The following is a 19,016-nucleotide window of genomic DNA, read 5'->3' as shown; positions in this document are numbered from 1 at the left end:
CCATTTTCTAGATCTGCACTGAAAAGAGAAGGCCCCTCTTAAGAGTCTAAATAGTGTGGGGAAGGGAAGGAAAATAAATTTGTCCTACATGCAGGTTCTATTATGTGAAGAGCACGGTTTAAGTTGCTGAGAGAGGAGAAATGTAAAAAATATCTGACTCGGGAATAGCCTACGTTATCTTGGGCCAGAAGCGCAATTCAAGCCAGAGTTTTAGGGTTTATGGTGCATGATAAGCCCTAGGCATTGAGTTCTGGTGACAGCAGCCTTACGCCAATCAGCCCCAGTCCTTTGCCCTCTCGCCCCCGCCTCCCTGAGCGCGTCGGGGATGCTGCGCTCTGCGCGTGCGCCCAGCCCCCGGCGTCCCCGCCCGCTTCAGCTCCAGGGGGGCGGGCCCTGGCTGCCATCTTGCAGCGCGCGGGAGCGCTCGCCAGAAACTGTGGCCAGAGTTAGCAAAAGCGTGTCCTGCATAGATTCTTTCCTTTGCCAGTCTGCCAAGCAGCCCCGCCCTGGCTGCCCAGCCCCGAGTCTAGGCTAATGCAGTAACCCGTCTCTTGCGGCCCTACTCAGAGCAGCGACTAGTTCTAGTGCCTACCCCTGGGAAAAGAGACGCCGGACAGCCAGTCTCACCGCCCGCCGCGATGCCAAACGTGCAGCTGCCGCCCAAGGAGAGCAACCTCTTCAAACGCATTTTGGTGAGCGGCCAGAGGGCCCAAGGGCTCCTGCGGTGGGCGGGCGGTGGCGGCGGTGGTGCCGGCCCGGCTCGGTCTCCGCTGCGCTCTTTGTTTACCTCAGAACCCTCGGAGCCCGAGTTCCCCGCCCCGCGGCCGAGGAGGCCGCCAGGGCCGCTCCGCGCTCCGGCCCTCCTTCTGCAGCGGTGCGGCTCGCCTCGCCTCGCCCTTGCCGCGCGCTTTCCAGAAACTTCCCGCAGTCCGGGGACAGCGTTGGTCCCCGGGTCCTCTGCGGCGCCTGGATCCTCCCCTGTTTGTTTCCCTGGTCTCCCCCCCTCCCGGGATTGTTCCTGGATGCTTAGTATTTACTCGATGACACTGCACCCCAATACCTGTCAAAGTGGGAGCGGTCAGCTGGTGGGTGGGGACCCTGATTAATTAAGGTTATGGGAAAATTAAGCCCAACTCCCTTTGGGAGAGTGTTTTCTTGTTTGTAATGTACTGTACTTACCCTTGTTGAGAAGTGAATAGGTGACTCGAACTGCACTTTTAAGTTGTCAGAAACTGGAACAGCTGTTTGCTTTTAACTCGTAAAACCAACTGGTTTTGCACTTGGGAGCATTTATTTTTGTTTCCGAGCAGAAGCTTGAACAGTGACTCGATAATGACACCGCTGCTAAGTCGACAAGGGGTTTTCCTTGGGCTATGTGCCCGCGTCCCTGGGCCCTTCACAGTTTTGCAGGTTGCGTCCTTACAGGGAGGAGGGGAACCTTTGCTTTTCTCAATAGACCCTGGAGACTCAGTACCTGAAACTAATGTTGTTAATTGATAGCTGTCTTTCGTAGTCTTGTCTTTTTATCTGAAATCAAATTGTGTAGTTGCAGAACAAGCGTTTAGATTCTAAGGGTGAATATGTATTGAAAGCATGTGTTGGCTAAATAGCGGTTAGCTGTTGCTTGACTTGACTATAAATAAAATACTAATTATAGAATATTTCCACATATTATCACCGACTGATAAAAATTCATAGATATTCAAAGCCAATAAAAACAACAGTCTTTAAAATGTTAAGAATGATATATAATAGATGGGAAGAAAATTTTAAATCTTAATATTATGTGAGCTTAGTGTTGAGCAAACCAGAGACAAGTGTAAAAACATAAAAATACTAATGATTAAAGCATGACTGATTGCTTCATTGGGCTTCATATGTTTATTACTTTTGTTTTTCTTATACCCTTCTATTTTATGCATTGTGAAATTGGAGGAATGAATTTCTTTGCCCCTTCAGGTTTAAAAAATTTTTTTGTCCAGGAGATCTGAAGCATTAATAAGAGATCATCTTGGATTTAAGGCCATTTGGCATTGTTTCTAAAAGAGGATACTTCTTTTCTCTCTGTATAAGTATTTTCTAGTTCAAATCATGTATCAGCATACAGAAGAAAACATTTCCATGAGTTATTACACTTAGGTTACAAAAAGATAATGATGCTACTGAAGTAACTTTATCCCCAATAAATTGGGAAATGTTGGGGAAAACATTTTTTTAACTGGGCATACAAAATGTTTACTATAAAGTTGCATGAATTGGGGAGGTCGCTGAAAAGTGAATGATTTTATCATTGCAATTGCAATAAATGTGGGTAAAATTTTGCTACAACAAATTCCATGGCAAACAAAAATTCCTATTAAGAAATTATTTTTAAGTTTTGTTAATGTAAGCACTAACCAAAGTGCTTTGCCACCAACAGTAATTTTTTTCTATACTTAAACACGTTCATATAAATTACTCAAATGGCTTATTACATACTCTCTTTGGCTTATATCTGTCTTATTCCCTAGACTGGCTGTCAGCATTGCATTGTATTAACTTTGGAGCTATTTCATGCTTTCTTTTATGATAAGACAAATCAAACTCAGGAATGGTAAATGACCAAGTGTCTAAGGTTCTGAGTCAGGTTAATAATAAAGTTGGACCCAGAATCTGTCTTTTTTTTTCTTCTATTAAGTGTGCAATAAATAGTTCCTTATTGAACTTAGACTCCTTTACTAGAATACTTGGACTCCAGAGCCAAACTACCTGTATAAGAATTGTGGTTCTGACCCTAGCTTGGTAAGCTCAATAACTATCTCAGATTCTTCATTTAAAATGGAGTATCAGGAACTTAAATAAAGATTAATTGAGAACTGTGCCTGACACACAGTAAATGTTTCCAGTAAAAGTGTTACTTAACACTTGGTAAGTCAGAAAAAAATATATAATATTTTTCTTTCCTTCTTCCCCAGTGGTTCCTTCTGTGTTTCCCCTCCCCACATTCTTGTCATTTGTCAGGTGAACTCCAAGTCCAACTCAGATTGTTTTTCTACAGTATTTTTAGAATAAGTAATATATTCACATGGTTGAAAATTTAGGTTTCTTTACTATCATTGTATTACAGATATTTAGTTTCCTTCCTCAGAGGCAATCAAACTCAATTTAAACATTCTTTTCTATGATAACTTTTAAAATTCACCCTACATTGAACCACTGTTGCAATGATTTAACCATGTCCTTATCTTTTGTATTTTTTAATGTGTGTTTGGGTCTTGGTTTCATTCTTGAAATAGCAAAGACTTTTAATGGAGTGTTCTAATATTTTTCTGTTATCACACATGTTTTGCTTTTGAATTTTCAGTTAAATTCTGTGGCAGTGTTGGTTGATAAGTTTCCTATTTACTAAATGTCTTTTTTCTTTATCTCCTATTAAAGTAAAAATACTCAGATTCTAGAACAGTTTGGCAAAAGAGTAGGTAACAAAAGTACACTTATGTTTTAAGTGATATAAATTGCCATTTTGCTTTGATTTAGGAGGTTGTATTTATTGAGTATTCCAATTTGTCTAGGTCATGAAAGTGCTATGACAAATGTTTTTATGCTAGACAAGACCACTTCTTTCTTCGAACTTAGGCCATAGTGGGAAACAGATAATAAATAGGCAATAAATAAAGAAAAATTTAAAATAATATAACACTATAAAGAAAAATATATGTAGTGGTGGAAGGATAGGAGGGTAGCAGATTAGCTAGCATGATCATGTCAATGTGTGAGACTTGTATAATAAGAAATCAGCCATGGGAATATCCCAGAAAGAACATTTCAGGGGAAGGAACACAGTGTAGAAGCCTTAAAGTAGGGTTAAGCTCATCATCCTGAGTGATAGAACATCCAGTCTTTCTGAATAGCATAAGTGAGGAAGAGTGAAAGAGATGACATGTTCTCTTGATCAGTGCATTGATCACTTAGCCTGAACTGGTAGCATTTAGGAATAAAGATGTTGCTTATGCTTGTGTTGGGCTAGTGATGGTCTTTGGAGCTAGACCAGAGTTTTCAGCTAAGTGAACTACTTATAAACAAGTTTTTGCATTCTCAAGTTTCAGTTTCCACATTTGCAAAGTAGAAGTAATGATACCTACCTTAAGGAATTGTTATAAGAACTAAGATGGCAGAAAGACTAAAGATAAGTGCTGATGAGGATATGGAGAAGAGTAAGTACCCATGGACTTACTGGCATTGTTGGTGGGGATGTAAATTAGTACAGCCATCTTGGAAAACAGTATGGAGGCTCCTCACAAAATATCTAAAGGAAATGAAATCGGTGTGTCAAAGAGATATTTATCTTCGTATGCTCATTGCAGCCCTGTTCACAACAGCTAGTGGAAACAACCTAAGTGTCCATGAACTAATGAATGGATAAATAAAATGTGGTACATACTCACAATAGAGTATTATTCAGTCATTAAAGAAAAGAACAAAATCCTGACATTTTCAGCAGCATGGGTAGAAGTGGAGATAATTATTAAGTGAAATAAGCCAAGCACAGAAATATTATTATGTGAATAATATTGAAAAAGTTGATCTCATACAAGTTGAGTATGTTACCAGAGGTCAGTGGGAATTCTGGGGGCAGGGGATGAGGAATGGCTGAACAGTGGGTACCAAGTTATAATTAGAGAAGAGCAGGAAATTCTGGTATGCTGCTGTAGAGTAGGTTGGCTGTAAATAATAATAATATACTGTGGATTTCAAAAAGCTAGAAGAACGGATTTTCATTCATAAGGAAATGGTAAATGTTTGAGTAGGTAAATGTTTAGCCTAATTTAAGCATTTTGCAATGTATGTAGTATTTAAACATTTGATGGTATCCCATTACTATATATAATCTTTATGTATGACTTAAAACACAAATAAAGCTGGGTGTGGTAATGCATGCTGTAATCCCAGTGGTTCAGGAGGCTAAGGCAGGAAGATCTTGAGTTCAAAGCCAGCCTTAGCAATTTAGCAAGGCCCTAAACAACTTAGCAAGACCCTGTCTCAAAATAAAATATAAAAAGGGCTGAGGATATAGCTTAATGATTAAGTGTCCCTGGATTCAATCTCTTGTACCAAAAAAAAGAAAGAGAAAGCATTAAGATATGCCAAGTTTTGTACAGATACATAGTAATAACTCAATAAATGTCATTTTTTAATGTGTGTTTTGGGTCTTGGTTTCATTCTTGAAATAGCAAAGACTTTTAATGGAGTGTTCTAATATTTTTCTGTTATCACACATGTTTTGCTTTTGAATTTTCAGTTAAATTCTGTGGCAGTATTGGTTGATAAATTTCCTATTTACTAAATGTCTTTTTTCTTTATCTCCTGTTAAAGTAAAAATACTCAGATTCTAGAACAGTTTGGCAAAGAGTAGGTAACAAAAGTACACTTCATGTTTTGAGTGATATAAATTGATTACAAGTCTTGTTTTAGACCTTATTTTGGATCTTAAATTTAGAATTTATATGATGCAGTGAAAAGGTGCTTCATTACGCATTCATTTTATAAAATAATTTTTGTTCATATTTCTTTGCAGAAATGTTATGAACAGAAGCAGTACAAAAATTGCCTCAAGTTTTGCAAGATGATTCTTTCGAACCCCAAATTTGCTGAACATGGAGGTATTGTCTGTTGAGAGATTGCCCTAGAGAAATTTGATTCCAAAATCAGATAGGATACTTAAAAATGAAAGAGTACTTCCCATATTCCAAGGCCTTGAAGTTCTCTATTGAGTTCATTTTTAGCTATGCTTCATATAAGACTTATTCTAGACTACTTTATTATGCTTCAGTGTTTGTAGTATATTTAGGTGAGATATATTGGGAAAATTGGGTGAGGTAATTAACAGGCTGAATATCCCTTATCTGAAATGCTTGAGACCAGACTATTTTAGATTTCAGAGTTTTTAAGAGTTTGGAATTTTGCATAGACTACAAGTGAATATACCTTATCCAAAAATCTGAAATCTAAAAGTTGTGGAATACATGTTGAACCTATGGGTGCTCAGAAAACTTTGACTTTTGAGTTTTTTGCATTAGGGATGCTCAACCTGTTCAAGTTATAGGCCTGATTTTTGAATAGAATTTGTTTAGACCTTGATTTTCTGTATATAAAACTAGGACAATATTTATAATACAGAAGTAGTGTGAGGATAGTCACATGTGTTTTATTCTTTGGCAGATGTGCTTTTATACTGTTGATCTACCATTAGATTGTGTATATTGTATTGTTTATCTAGCACTGGTGTTTGCTTCATCCATTTTCAGTGTTTTTCAAAGGATCTGGGTAGTCAAAAAAACAGGATTCTGTGTCATAGCAAAACTAGTTGAGGTCTCTGAACAACAGAAGGAATTCTTGAAAACACTTTATTGGGAAAATAAGCTGACCCTTGCTTACTTTTGTAGTAATGTTGAAGGAAATGAATCTTCCCTTTCATGGAATTTTTGAAATTTAAAACTTAGTTTCAAGCTTTTTAGCTATGGAACCTTTATCAAAATGGAGTCTCAAAAGTTCAATATGTAAGAGAGATGAGAGATGTTTGGTTATTGGGGTCTGGGCAGCTGGATCACTGAGTTCTGAAAATTCCAAAGTCTATGGAGCTCAGTTTGAAAACCGCTGTTTTTGTCTATTCCCTTCTGTGGATTATTGAGAGATTATTTTATTCTAAACAATCCTTATTTATTAACTTGCTAACTTATTCACTCCTGTAGTCCCTATGTTCTTGAAATTCAAGCTGATGTTAATTAGATAAGAATTAGTTGAAATTCTGTTCCAATATTGAATATATTATTTAAGTTCTGTCTATCTATTAGGTAGATTCATTGTTTTTGTGATGTAAATTAGATGATGATTGGCTAGAATTGATCTCAGGGAAAGCTGTGGAATAGTGAGTTGTAATACATTTAATTCAGTAGGACCTAAGAGTCTGCTTTGTTAATTTTATCTGTGGGATATCAACATTTTTTATAGTTTTGAAAGGACAGAAAGCATTTGAACAACTTAATTATAACCTAAGGAGTTTTTAGAAAAGGATTTGGACTAAACTTTAAGAAAATACTTAAGTGTAGTTTTATTTTTTTGTATTTGTAGAAAAGTTCTGAGATTAAAAAGATGACTAGTGTAAGCATTAAAGCAGTATCAATCCTTCAGTTTTCAAATATTAAAATAGTGCTAAGAGAATAATTTGAATATTATATATTCAAATATTATATAGAGATTAACATTATTTTTCAGAGACTTTGGCTATGAAAGGATTAACATTGAACTGTTTAGGAAAAAAAGAAGAAGCATATGAATTTGTTCGTAAAGGACTTCGTAATGATGTCAAGAGTCATGTCTGTATCCTTTTATAGTAATATAGTTTATTTTACTTATTTACTATTTTTTCTCTTAATTCAAACTAAAAAACCTTTTGTATGAAAACTTTTAAATCTACGTAGAAGAGAATCCAGTGAAGTCTTTGTAACCATTACTCATCTCTAATAATTACTGACATTTTGTAATTAATAGTTTCATCAGTTTCCTACTCCTTGTTTGTTTATTGGTGTATTTTAAAGAATCCCTATAAAGTGTGTATGTGCATATTTACTTTTTAAAACAGGTTTGGCTTTGGGTGTGACTTAGTAGTAGAATACTTGTATAGCATGCATCTCCATGTGCTTACTCTACCTAGTATCCTAAAATCATTTATGTCCAGAATGAAATTCTCACTTTCTTGTATGAGGGAACCACCATTTCTTTTTTTTAGTTGTTGATGGACCTTTATTTTATTTATTTATACGGTGCTGAGAATGCAACCCAGTGCCTCACACATGCTCTACTGCTGAGCCCGAGACCCAGCCCCAGGGACTCCCAACTCTTAACAGTTCTTTTTATAACATTTAAAATTTTTTTTCTTTGTAGTTGTAGATGGACAGAATGCCTTTATTTTATTTATTTTTTTTATGTGGTGCTGAGGATCGAACCCAGTGTCTTATGCATGCTAGGCAAGCGCTGTGCTGCTGAGCCCCAACCCCAGCCCTTAACAGTTCATTTTAAATAAATTCTTCATTTACTTCTTTCTTTTGCCCTCCTACTGCCATATAACACTTACACCCTACACCTAGATTTTTGCAGCAGTTGCAAGGACTCTGTTGAAATTGAAAATGCACATTCTTTAAGGTGTGTGTATAGGCGTGTTTTTTTTTTAATTTTTTTTTTTGTAGTTGTAGATGGACAGAATGCCTTTATTTTATTTGTTTATTTCTATGTAGTGCTGAGGATTGAACCTAGTGCCTCACACATGCTAGGCAAGCACTCTGTCACTGAGCTACAGCCCCAGCCCCAGGTGTGTTTTTTTTTTCAGCTGTGCATAACCTGGGTGTTGTAGGAGTTAAATCAGTTATCTTTAGGAGTAAGGCATAAAATTTAAGAGTACTGGAAAACAAACAAGCAACCACCCCTTCCTTCAGTGTTATTTATTTAATATCAAGAAAGACACTATATTGATTATTTGCTTGGTTTCTGTTGATGCACAGGGACATAGCTGTTACTTTACTGAAATATTTTTGTTTTAATTTTTTGGTACTGGGGATGGAACCCAGGGTTGCTCCACTACTGAGCTATAACCCTACCCCCCCATTTAATGTTGATATTCTACATATTTTATTAGTTAAATTTTTAGCTATCTTGAAAAACGTATATTTTCACTGATCTAAGAAAAGAGAATGTAAATTAGGAAATTCATAAGTATCAAGGACACATACATGTATAGTATTTTATGATTTAAAATTATACAGAAATGTGTAGTTTTTAAAATATTCATTTATTTTAATTATATGAAAGCGGAATGCATTTTGATTCATTGTACACAATTGCAGCACAACTTTTCATTTCTCTGATTGCCTACCCCTTTTTATTTATTATTTTGAGGCAGGATCTCTCTAAGTTGCCCTTGCTGGCTTTGATGTTGTGATTCTCTTAACTTCAGCCTCTTGAGTAGCTGGAATGATAAGCTTGTTTCACAATGCCTGGCTACTTCACTGAATCTTTACAATTGTAGTTTTCTTTAGATAGTATTCCAATATATTTTTTAAAAAAGTATTTTTAAAAAATGGATCATTGAAAATGATTTTCATTTCTTTTGCCTATGTATATTTTTATTTACAGTCTTTTTACTTAGTGCTCTTATATCTTAAATTTTGCATTACAATCTCACTTAGCAACTAATATTGAACATGAATAGACTTACTAGTGTTTTCACATATTTAGCTTAGTGTTCTTCCAAAATACTAAATACTTATTTTTCTATCCCAGTGCCTACCCAAGAGTGAAGAGAGAGGGCATGTAAGTATGATAGTTGTTGGTTTTTTTGGCTCCAAGATCTGTTAAGACTTTAATTTGTGAGAAGTACTTAATTTTTGTGGTCTTTATTATCACTAGTGAACTTAGTGATATTTTAGATATTTTACATATTTTAGAATTCATTGAACGTAAACTTGTTTTAAAAGATAATTGCATTCTGGTGTCTTGACTCAGTGGTAGAATGCATGTCTAGATGTGTGAGGCATCCCTAGAACCACAAATAAATACATAAAATAAAATACAAATTAAGCCTTTTTGAAAAAAAGATAATTGTGATTTTTGTGTAAGTAAATTTTGAGGCTACTGGGATTAAAAAAAAAGTGAGGGAATCGAGGTAGAAAAATGTAAAGAACTTTTGCTAAGAAGTTTCTAAAGTTAGGTAAAAGTTGTAGAAAGTTTCAAGCACATAGAAAAATGAAGAGGATTGAATAATGATCTTCTTTGTGCCTGTCACTCAGTTTCAACAATTAAACAATTGTCAGTCAAGTTTTATCTGGTTTCATCTTCATCACCCCTCAGTGTTCCCTTTACTCTGGTCCTAGATCATTCTGAAACAAATCTTAGATAAAATATCATTTTGTTAACATTTTATATTCTGGTTTCTGTGAATGTCTCTATTTCCTTAACTTAATAGGTTGGCATGTATATGGGCTCCTGCAGCGTTCCGATAAGAAATATGATGAAGCTATTAAGTGTTACCGAAATGCCCTCAAGTTAGATAAAGATAATTTGCAAATTTTGAGGGATCTTTCTCTGTTGCAGATCCAAATGAGAGATCTTGAAGGTTACCGAGTAAGTACTTTAGTTTTAAATGTACATTTTTTTAAAATCACAGATTGATTTTAAAAGGATGCGAATTCAGAATGTGGTGAGCATAAGCCAATATTGTGTATGTTTGATTGATTAGAATCTGCAGCAGAAGGGGAAGTCAGTTGGGACCTTCCTGCAATAGTAATTATGAAACTTTATACCTGAGCATCAAATAAGGATAAATAAATGATTTATTCATTTAATGCTTTTTTAAAAGAATGTCTCATATGTGCAAATGCTACACTTTTGTGAGTTTGACATTCAACTTTTGTAATTGAAATTCAATGTATAGATTTGTTAGCTTTATTACATGTTAGTACATATAAAATAACTTGAGAAGGATTGCTATAAGTCAGTCTTTCTGTAGTTTAGACCTCTTCAGACAATCTTCAGCTCTGCTGGGCATCTCCACATGCTTATACCACATAGTATCCTAAAATCAGTATGTCCAGAATGAAATTCTCACTTTATTATATGAAGGAACCACCAACTCTTAACAGTTCTTTTTAAATAAATTCATATACTTCTTTCTTTTGCCCTCCAACTGCCATGTAAAGCTCAGACCCAAACCTAGATTTTTGCAGCAGTTGCAAGGACTCTGTTGTATTTCATAATGCACCATTCTTCAAGGTGTGTGTATAGGTGTGTTTTTCTTCAGTGTGTAACCTGGGTGTGGTGGGAGTTAAATCAGTTATCTTTAGGAATTTAAGAATATTGGCAAGGCAGTGGTTGTTAAACTAAATTGTGAAATAATTTAAGAGAGTTATCGTGAAATAAGTTAAAAAGGAACTGGTGGTGAAAGGGAAAGATGTGGGGAACTTTAGTGGTATTAAATAACAAAGGTAGAAATGTCACCAAGGGAGAGCATTGGCAGGATAGGAACTGTGGTTAGAGTTTGATAGGTGGATTTATGATTTCTGAGTGGCATATGAGTGTTTAGGGTGTGGTTGTGAAAGTGGTTCCCTGAAGCAGGGTGGAGAAGGAGATGATTAAAGATGAGGAAATCTTGGAACTAAAATGATAGGTTATTGGGTAGGTGACCCACATTAGTGTTGCATTTTCCCAGGCTAATGGCAGAATTTGACAGAGAATAAAACCACCCAGATTTAAGAAATGAGAGTGACAGAGAAGTAACAGTGAAAATAAGGGATAGAGTGATATAACTTAATGTCATATGTTAAAGGCAACAAGACACATGAGGGCAGAGTCTGAGGAGTTTTGTCAAATTTCTTTTTAAGGGGCTGGGGTTGTGGCTCAGAGGTAGAGCATTCGCCTAGCATGTGTGAGGCACTGGGTTCGATCCTCAGCACCACATAAAAATAAAGATATTATGTCCACCTATAATAAAAAATAAATATTAAAAAAAATTTCTTTTTAAAAAAAAGGATCTTAAGGGGATCTCTGTGTGGATGGATTCACTTGGCACTCTTTTCAACCATCTAACAACAGAGTTGTGGAAACTAAATGTGGCATTTTTCCTATTCCTTTGCAGTTAGTGTTCTTCGTGTGACCTGTTTCTCCAAGCAGTGGCATTTGTCTAAAACTTGGAGAAATGAGCTTGGAGTTGAGCTTGGAGTTATCGGTTTGTGTAGGGAGACTGAATTTCTGCTAGGGTAGATACCTCTTCTGGGCCAAACATGGTGGAATTTCTGGTGTTTTGTCCCTAAGTAGTATAGGACTTGAGCTGTATTACAGTAGCATTGGGTGTATTTCTGTTGTGAGAGTCTGGTCAGTGATTGTTTCTCTTGCTTTATCCATCCTATTTTTGGACTCAAATTTAACAATGTAAATATATTGTAATTTCAGATGTTTTAAAAATATCTGTTATAATAAACTACCTTGGTTTCTCTTAGAAAATGTTTTGTCAGAGGAAAATTTTGTCATACAAAGGTAAGAAAGTTTTCAGTGACAGCTTTATTCTTATTCTGGAACTGGCATTTGTTGATTCAGTTCATTAGAAAGGTGTTAAAAGTATTAGATCTTTTCTTAAAGCTCTGATGAAATATAAACATTTTAGAGAAGGTTAAAAAGAGCTAAAACAATAACAACAAAAATTTTTTTTGAAGGAGACAAGATACCAGCTTCTTCAGTTGCGCCCAACACAGCGTGCTTCCTGGATTGGATATGCCATTGCATACCATTTGCTGAAAGATTATGATATGGCACTAAAACTACTGGAAGAATTTAGACAAACTCAGCAAGTAAGAGCTTCATTTTAATATATTTTCATACCTTCCACAACTGAAGAAGAGATTTCTAAATTGCTCTGCTCCCAGGGAGGAAGAGCAGGAAGAAAAGATCAACATTAAACAGATACATTAGGTGGGAGGGAAAGGGAGAGAAAAGGGAAATTGCATGGTAATGGAGGGAGACCCTCATTGTTATACAAAATTACACATAAGCGGTTGTGAGGGGAATGGGAAAATAAACAAGGAGAGAAATGAATTACAGTAGATGGGGTAGAGAGAGAAGATGGGAGGGGAGGGGAGGGGGGATAGTAGAGGATAGGAAAGGTAGCAGAATACAGCAGTTACTAATAGGGCATTATGTAAAAATGTGGATGTGTAACTGATGTGATTCTGCAATCTGTATTTGGGGTAAAATTGGGAGTTCATAACCCACTTGAATCTAATGTATGAAACATGATATGTCAAGAGCTTTGTAATGTTTTGAACAACCAATTAAAAAAAATACAGGACAGAAAACATTTGAGAGTTGAATTGTGACCTGGATAAGAAGGTAGTTTTTAGCCTACAGAGAAACTTGCTGATAAGCCTTGGTCTTGTGACAAGACCAGGAAGGATGCAGAAAGCTGTCTATATATAGTTTCATCAGTGTTCATCGAGAACTGCATTCTAGATAAGCAACCAAATTATAAATTTTAATTATACAACATATAAATTATTTGTAAATTATAAGTATCTTTCAAGAGACTGGTCCCTTCTAGGTAGGAAATATATCTTTCTAAAATGTGTCTCTAGCATGGTGCCTATTTATAGGGCATAATGCCAAATGAATAAATATTATTCTGTGATTGATTATAAAAAAAAATAAATTGCTCTGCTCCCAAATTTGAAACCTATGGAAAAACTTGAAAAATTTTCTGACATAGTTGGAAAAATTTTAAATGTAAAATTCTTAAAACAAATAATATAAAAAGTCTTATGCTATAATGCCAACGTATCCAAATGGTAAAGAAAATATGTAAAAATGAAAATAGTTGTGGAATTGTTACTCTGTTATATATTATTTATGTGGCAAGAGTTGTAGCTCAGTGGTTGAGTGCCTGCTTAGTGGGCTCAAAGCCCTGGGTTTGATGTCCAACAACCCACACCCCAAAGCATGCATATATATGTGTGTATATGTGTGTGTGTGTGTGTGTGTGTGTGTGTATACACACACATATTTACATACATACAGTCATGTATTTTTTGTTTTATATATAAATGCATCCTAATATATTTATATATAAATTAGAAAAATACAAAAGCATGTACTATATATCATTAGAGAAACAAAATGTTAACATTTTGCAGAATTGCTCCAGATTTCATTAAAAAAGAAGTTACAGAGGGGCTGGGGATGTGGCTCAAGCGGTAGCGCGCTCGCCTGGCATGCGTGCGTCCCGGGTTCGATCCTCAGCACCACATACCAACAAAGATGTTGTGTCCGCCGAGAACTAAAAAATAAATATTAAAAAAATTCTCTCTCTCTCTCTCTCTCTCTCTCTCTCTCTCTCTCTCTCTCTCTCTCTCTCTCCTCTCTCCCCCCTCTCTCACTCTCTCTTTAAAAAAAAAAAAAAAAAAGAAGTTACAGAAATAGGTAAATGCCTTTCATATGCTTCTCCAGTGGTAACCACTATTCTGAAATTGTTGTACTTCATTCTTTGTCATGTTTATTTTATACATAAATCTATAAAAGATACAAACTAGCCGTGTGTGGTGGCATGGGAGGGCCTCAGGAGACTGAAGCAAGAGGATGAGAGTTCAAAGCCAGCCCCGGCAACTCATCAAGGCCCTAAACAACTCAGTGAGACACTGTCTCTAAATAAAATATAAAATAGGGCTGGAGATGTGGCTCAGTGGTTCAGTGCCCCTGAGTTCAATCCTTGGTACCAAAAAAACCCCCCCAAAACAAAAAACCAAAACTTTCTTTTTATGTATTTAAAATGTAGGGCTGGAGTTGTAGCTCAATGGTAGAGTGCTTGCATAGCACCTGTGAGGCACTGGTACAATCCTAAGCACTACATAAAAATAAATGAATAAAATAAAGACATTGTGTCCATCCACAACTAAAAAATTATTTAAAAAATATGTGAATAATGCAGTTTTTTTCATTCAACATTTTAAAAGACATATCCATGTTAATACATGTAGGCCTACTTTATCCACTTTTAATTACTGTTTGGTATTCCATTAGATAAATAGTGCTGTGGTGAATATCCCTTGTCTACTGTTTCATTGGCCATATTTGTAAGTTTGTCATTAGTGTAAAACTGAAGCTGGAATTGAAGAGTTTTAGCTCTTTGCATATCTTCAGCTTTGCTAGACCTTGTATTGTCACACTCTGAAGTAGCTCTGTTTATTAATTTTGCTATTCTGGGAGAGCTGTACCACTGAGTTATGTCCCTCGCCCTTTTGATTTTTATTTTGAGATAGGGTCTTGCTAAGTTACTGAGGCTCCTGGCTCAGCTTCCCTGTAGCTGGGATTAAGGGTATGTGCCACAGCCCTTGCCAGCTTTACTAATTTAAATGCCCCAATCTTGTGGGAATGAAGTTTATTTCCCATTTTTCTTTTGTGTTATCTTGATTATTAACAAGGTTAAAGGATATTAGGGCAAGGGATGCTGGTCTATAGTTTTCTTTTGATGACTGTCTGGTTTTGGTATTAGTATGTACTGGCCTTATGGGATAAGTTGGTAAGTATTCCCTCCTGTTTTATTTTTTGAATGTATTTGTAAGGATTGTTGTTAATTCTTCTGTAAACATTTGGTAGAATTCATCTGTGATACTTTCTAGTTCTGACCTTTTCTTTGAGGAAAGTTAATTGATTACTTATTCTTGTTATGTGTCTATTCACATTTTTTTTTTTTTTATTTCTTCTTGAATCAGTTTTGGTGATTTATGCTTTTCTAGAATTTAGTCCATTTTATCTAGGTATCTAATTTGTTACCATGAAATTTTTATTGTATATATATTTCATAGTGGTAACATCCTTTCTTTCATTCCTTATTTTAGTAATAAGTCTTCTCTCTCTTTTTTCTTGGTCATTCTAGCTAAAGTTTATTGATTTTGTTGATCTTGTCAAAGAACCAACTTGTACTTTTGTTGATTTTTCTCTGTGGTTATGTTGGGGCATTCCTTCAACATTCAACTTGGAGAGTTTACAGCATTGCCTCAGCTTTCACTTCCTGCTTGTGCAGAATCTAAGATCAGGAAGAGGTGAGCACTTCAGGACTTCTCAGCTCTTTCCTAAGCATATGCTCATGCCATGTGTGTATATGGATTCTTGGAGATATTACAGAGTCTTTCAGATTCCCTATGGTCGACACCTCATTCCTAGCTTGTCCTTCAAGGTTTTTGGATACCATCTTTTTTTTTTTTTTTTTTTTGTCTGTTATTCATTGCTTCAGATACTATAAAGGTGAAACACTTATCCATAATTGTTTTTAACAAACATCTCCCCCCTTCCCGAGGTTTTTGCTCTGATCAAGCTTTGAATGTGTGGTCTTCTAGGGAATCATTGGATCTTTGTGATTCTTTGGGAGATGAGGCTTTGAAAGAGATCCAGCTTCTTCCCTCTTTTCGCTGTAGGGGCTGCCAAACTGCTTCAGAAATGCAGGCTCTTATTTTTTAATGCTATTTAAGAGAACATGGAATATGACTAGGTCAGGTTAAAATGCTACAAAGCTCAGTGTTGTTATTGAGCCTTTGATTAATTTCCAGAGTTGTAAAAAAAATTGATTCAAACAGGTTTTTCCAGTTCTTTGAATTGCTTTTATGGAGGAGTGAAGTTTTGGAGGTCTAAACTCTTACCATTTTTTTTTAGCATTTATTTTTTAGTTGTAGGTGGACATAATACCTTTATTTTATTTTTATTTAGTGCTGAGGATCGAACCCAGTGGCTCACGCATGTCAGGCGAGCACTCTACCTCTGAGCCACAACCCCAGCCCTAAACCCTTATGTTTTTGTTGATGTCCTTCTCTTTGTATTTTCTGAAAACTTTTACTTTTAGCAAATTACTATAAAGGTAAGGTGTGTGTGTGTGTGTGTGTGTGTGTGTGTGTGTGTGTTTGGAATGATATCCAAGCTAATTTTATCTGCTAGAATCATTTTTATCTTACTAAATAATTCTCAGTGCAGAGCCCATATATAGTCCTTTATATCTCCATTCCTATTTTCAGTATTTTCCAGTTTTTGTTGTGCTAGATAGATTAGGATATAGCCCTCTTTTATCACCTTACCATCTCTTCACTATTCTCATGTTATTATTTATGTAGTTATATGAATATTTTGGTTCTTTAAGTAGTTATCTTTAATCAATTAGGGAATATATTTACACCTCTGACTGATGCCAGCAGCTATTTGCAGTATCTCTTTGTTCTCCACATTGTAACTTGAGGATATTGAGGCATGTATTCTTCATTTGTGCTTCTTGCCTGTCTCTTAACTTCTGTTGTCTCTGATCTACTTTAAAAAAATTTTTTTTAGTTGTTGATAGACCTTGATTTTATTTATTTTATACATGTGCTAAGAATTGAACATTCCAATGCCTCACACATCCTAGGCAACTACTCTATCACTAAGCTACAGCCCCAGTCTTTGATAACATTTAATATCTGTTTTGTAATAATAAATTTTTATACTCTTTGTCTATAGGTTGATTTTTTAAAAATCTTTTTATAATAGTCTTGAATTCACAAGAATTTGCAAAAATAGTACAGAGTTATCTTTTATCCAATTATCCCTAAAGATAATTATTATAGAACTATAGCACATTGTCAAATGATAACCATAGCAAATTACAAATTTATGTCATTTTTGGAGACTCAGGATTTTTCCCAGCATTATATGAGGATTCTAGTTTGTTTATATCCCCAAGATTTTATTGTTCAATTTTTGATGAAGGCATTTTAGTATGTAGTACTGTCTTTGTTTTAATTTACATTTCTGTGTTGATTAATGATATTGCATAGTTTTATTCATGATCTTATTTGCCAGTTGTATTTTTTTGAGGTGTCAAATCACATTTTTTGTTAGTTTTTTAAAAACTTGGGTTGTTTGTTTTATAGTTGACTTGTACGAATTTTTACATACTCTGAATACAGTTTCCTTATCAAATACATCATTAGCAAATATTTTCTTCTGGTCTGTAACTTTTTCTTTCATTATATTAATAATGCATTTTATTTTTATTTTTTTTAAGAGAGAGAGAGAGGAGAGAGAGAGAATTTTTTTTAATATTTATTTTTTTAATAATGCATTTTATAAAGGAAAAGTCTTAAATTTTGATAAAGCCCAGTGTTTTCTTTTATACATGTGTTCAGAAAGATTTTCTCCAGTTCTTCTAAAATTCTTTGTAGCACTCACATTTAGGTCTCTGATCCATTTTTAATCAATTAATTAATTAATTTTGGTTGTAGATGGACACAGTATTTTATTGTTTTTATGTGGTGTTGAGGATCGAACACATGCTAGGCAAGCACTCCACCACATTTTGAGTTAATTTTTGTGCATGTTAATTAGGTGTGTGGGGTAGTTTCTGTATATGGATATTTAATACTCCCAACATTCTTTCTTTCTTTCTTTTTTTAAAATTTTTTTTCTTTTTTCGGTACCAGGGATTAAATTTGGATACTTGGCACTTAGCCACATCCCCAACCTTATTTTTTGAATTTTATTCAGAGACAGGGTCTCACCGAGTTGCTTAGTGCCTCGCTTTTGCTGAGTCTGGCTTTGAATTCGAGATCCTCTTGCCTCAGCCTCCCAAGCTGCTGGGATTACAGGCATTCACCACTGTGCCTTTTTAAAAAAAATATTTTTAGGGCTGAGGTTATAGCTCAGTGATAAAGTGATTGCCTAGCATATTTGAAGCACTGGCTTCTTTTCTTAGCACCACATATAAATAAATAAAATACAGGTCCATGGACAACTAAGAGAGTATAAAAAAAATTAAAATAATATTTTTAGTTATAGATGGACAGTACCTTTATTTTATTTATTTATTTATTTATATGTGGTGCTAAGGATCAGACTCACTGTCTCACACATGCTAGGCAGTTGCTCTACCACTGAGCTATAAATCCAGCCCAACATTATTTAAACATTACCTGTTCCCTATTACATTGCCTTGGGGAAAATTAGTGGACTGGAATAAAAGAGTTTATTTCTGGATCTTTATATGTATGTCTGTCTTTATACCAGTGCCACACTCTCTTTATTACTATAAGATATAGTAAGTTTGATATTTGAAACACTTGTCCTTTTGACTTTTTTCTTTTTAACTGAGATTATTTGGCACAGTTTAAAATGTGCTTTGCATTTTGTTATGAATTTCAGGATCAACTTGTCAATATCTGTGAAAAAGCTTGCTGAGATTTTGATAGAGATTGCATTAAATTTATAGATGAATTTGGGGGAGAGTTGCCATCCTGACAGTATTGAGTGTTCTGATTCATGAGCATGGAATAGAATGTGTCTCCATTTTTTAGATCTTTAATTTTTCTTGACACATTTTATAGTTTTTAGTATTTAGACTATGTTTCTTATATTTATTTCTAAATACTTTGTTCTTTTTGATGCTACTGTGGATTAAATTGTTTCATTGGGTTGTTCATTGACTCTAC

The 19,016-nt window shown here is 35.2% G+C and overlaps 1 protein-coding gene across 6 annotated transcripts in view; it reads left to right on the top strand.

The window, feature by feature from the left end:
* Positions 1 to 389: 389 nt before the first annotated feature.
* NAA16 (N-alpha-acetyltransferase 16, NatA auxiliary subunit) overlaps positions 390 to 19,016 on the top strand; it is a 58,551-nt gene continuing 39,924 nt past the window's right edge. For 4 of the 6 annotated variants that reach the window (XR_014020429.1, XR_014020430.1, XM_081279720.1 and 1 more), the window contains exons 1-5: positions 390 to 692; positions 5,555 to 5,639; positions 7,252 to 7,356; positions 9,995 to 10,152; positions 12,237 to 12,371. Coding sequence is in view for 4 of the 6 variants with exons in the window: in XM_081279720.1 (XP_081135846.1) it covers positions 639 to 692; positions 5,555 to 5,639; positions 7,252 to 7,356; positions 9,995 to 10,152; positions 12,237 to 12,371 (537 nt within the window). In the remaining 2 variants the exon portion in view is untranslated. Of the gene's footprint in view, positions 693 to 5,554; positions 5,640 to 7,251; positions 7,357 to 9,312; positions 9,343 to 9,994; positions 10,153 to 12,236; positions 12,372 to 19,016 lie in introns of all 6 variants that reach the window. The other 2 variants (XM_081279721.1, XM_081279722.1) reach the window with 2 other exon arrangements.

The sequence above is a fragment of the Spermophilus citellus genome, assembly GCF_964194105.1.
Source record: "Spermophilus citellus genome assembly, chromosome: 1".
Classification (NCBI taxonomy): Eukaryota; Metazoa; Chordata; class Mammalia; order Rodentia; family Sciuridae; genus Spermophilus; species Spermophilus citellus.
The sequence above is the reverse complement of the archived record's forward strand: the minus strand, read 5'-3'. Positions and strand labels throughout refer to the sequence as shown.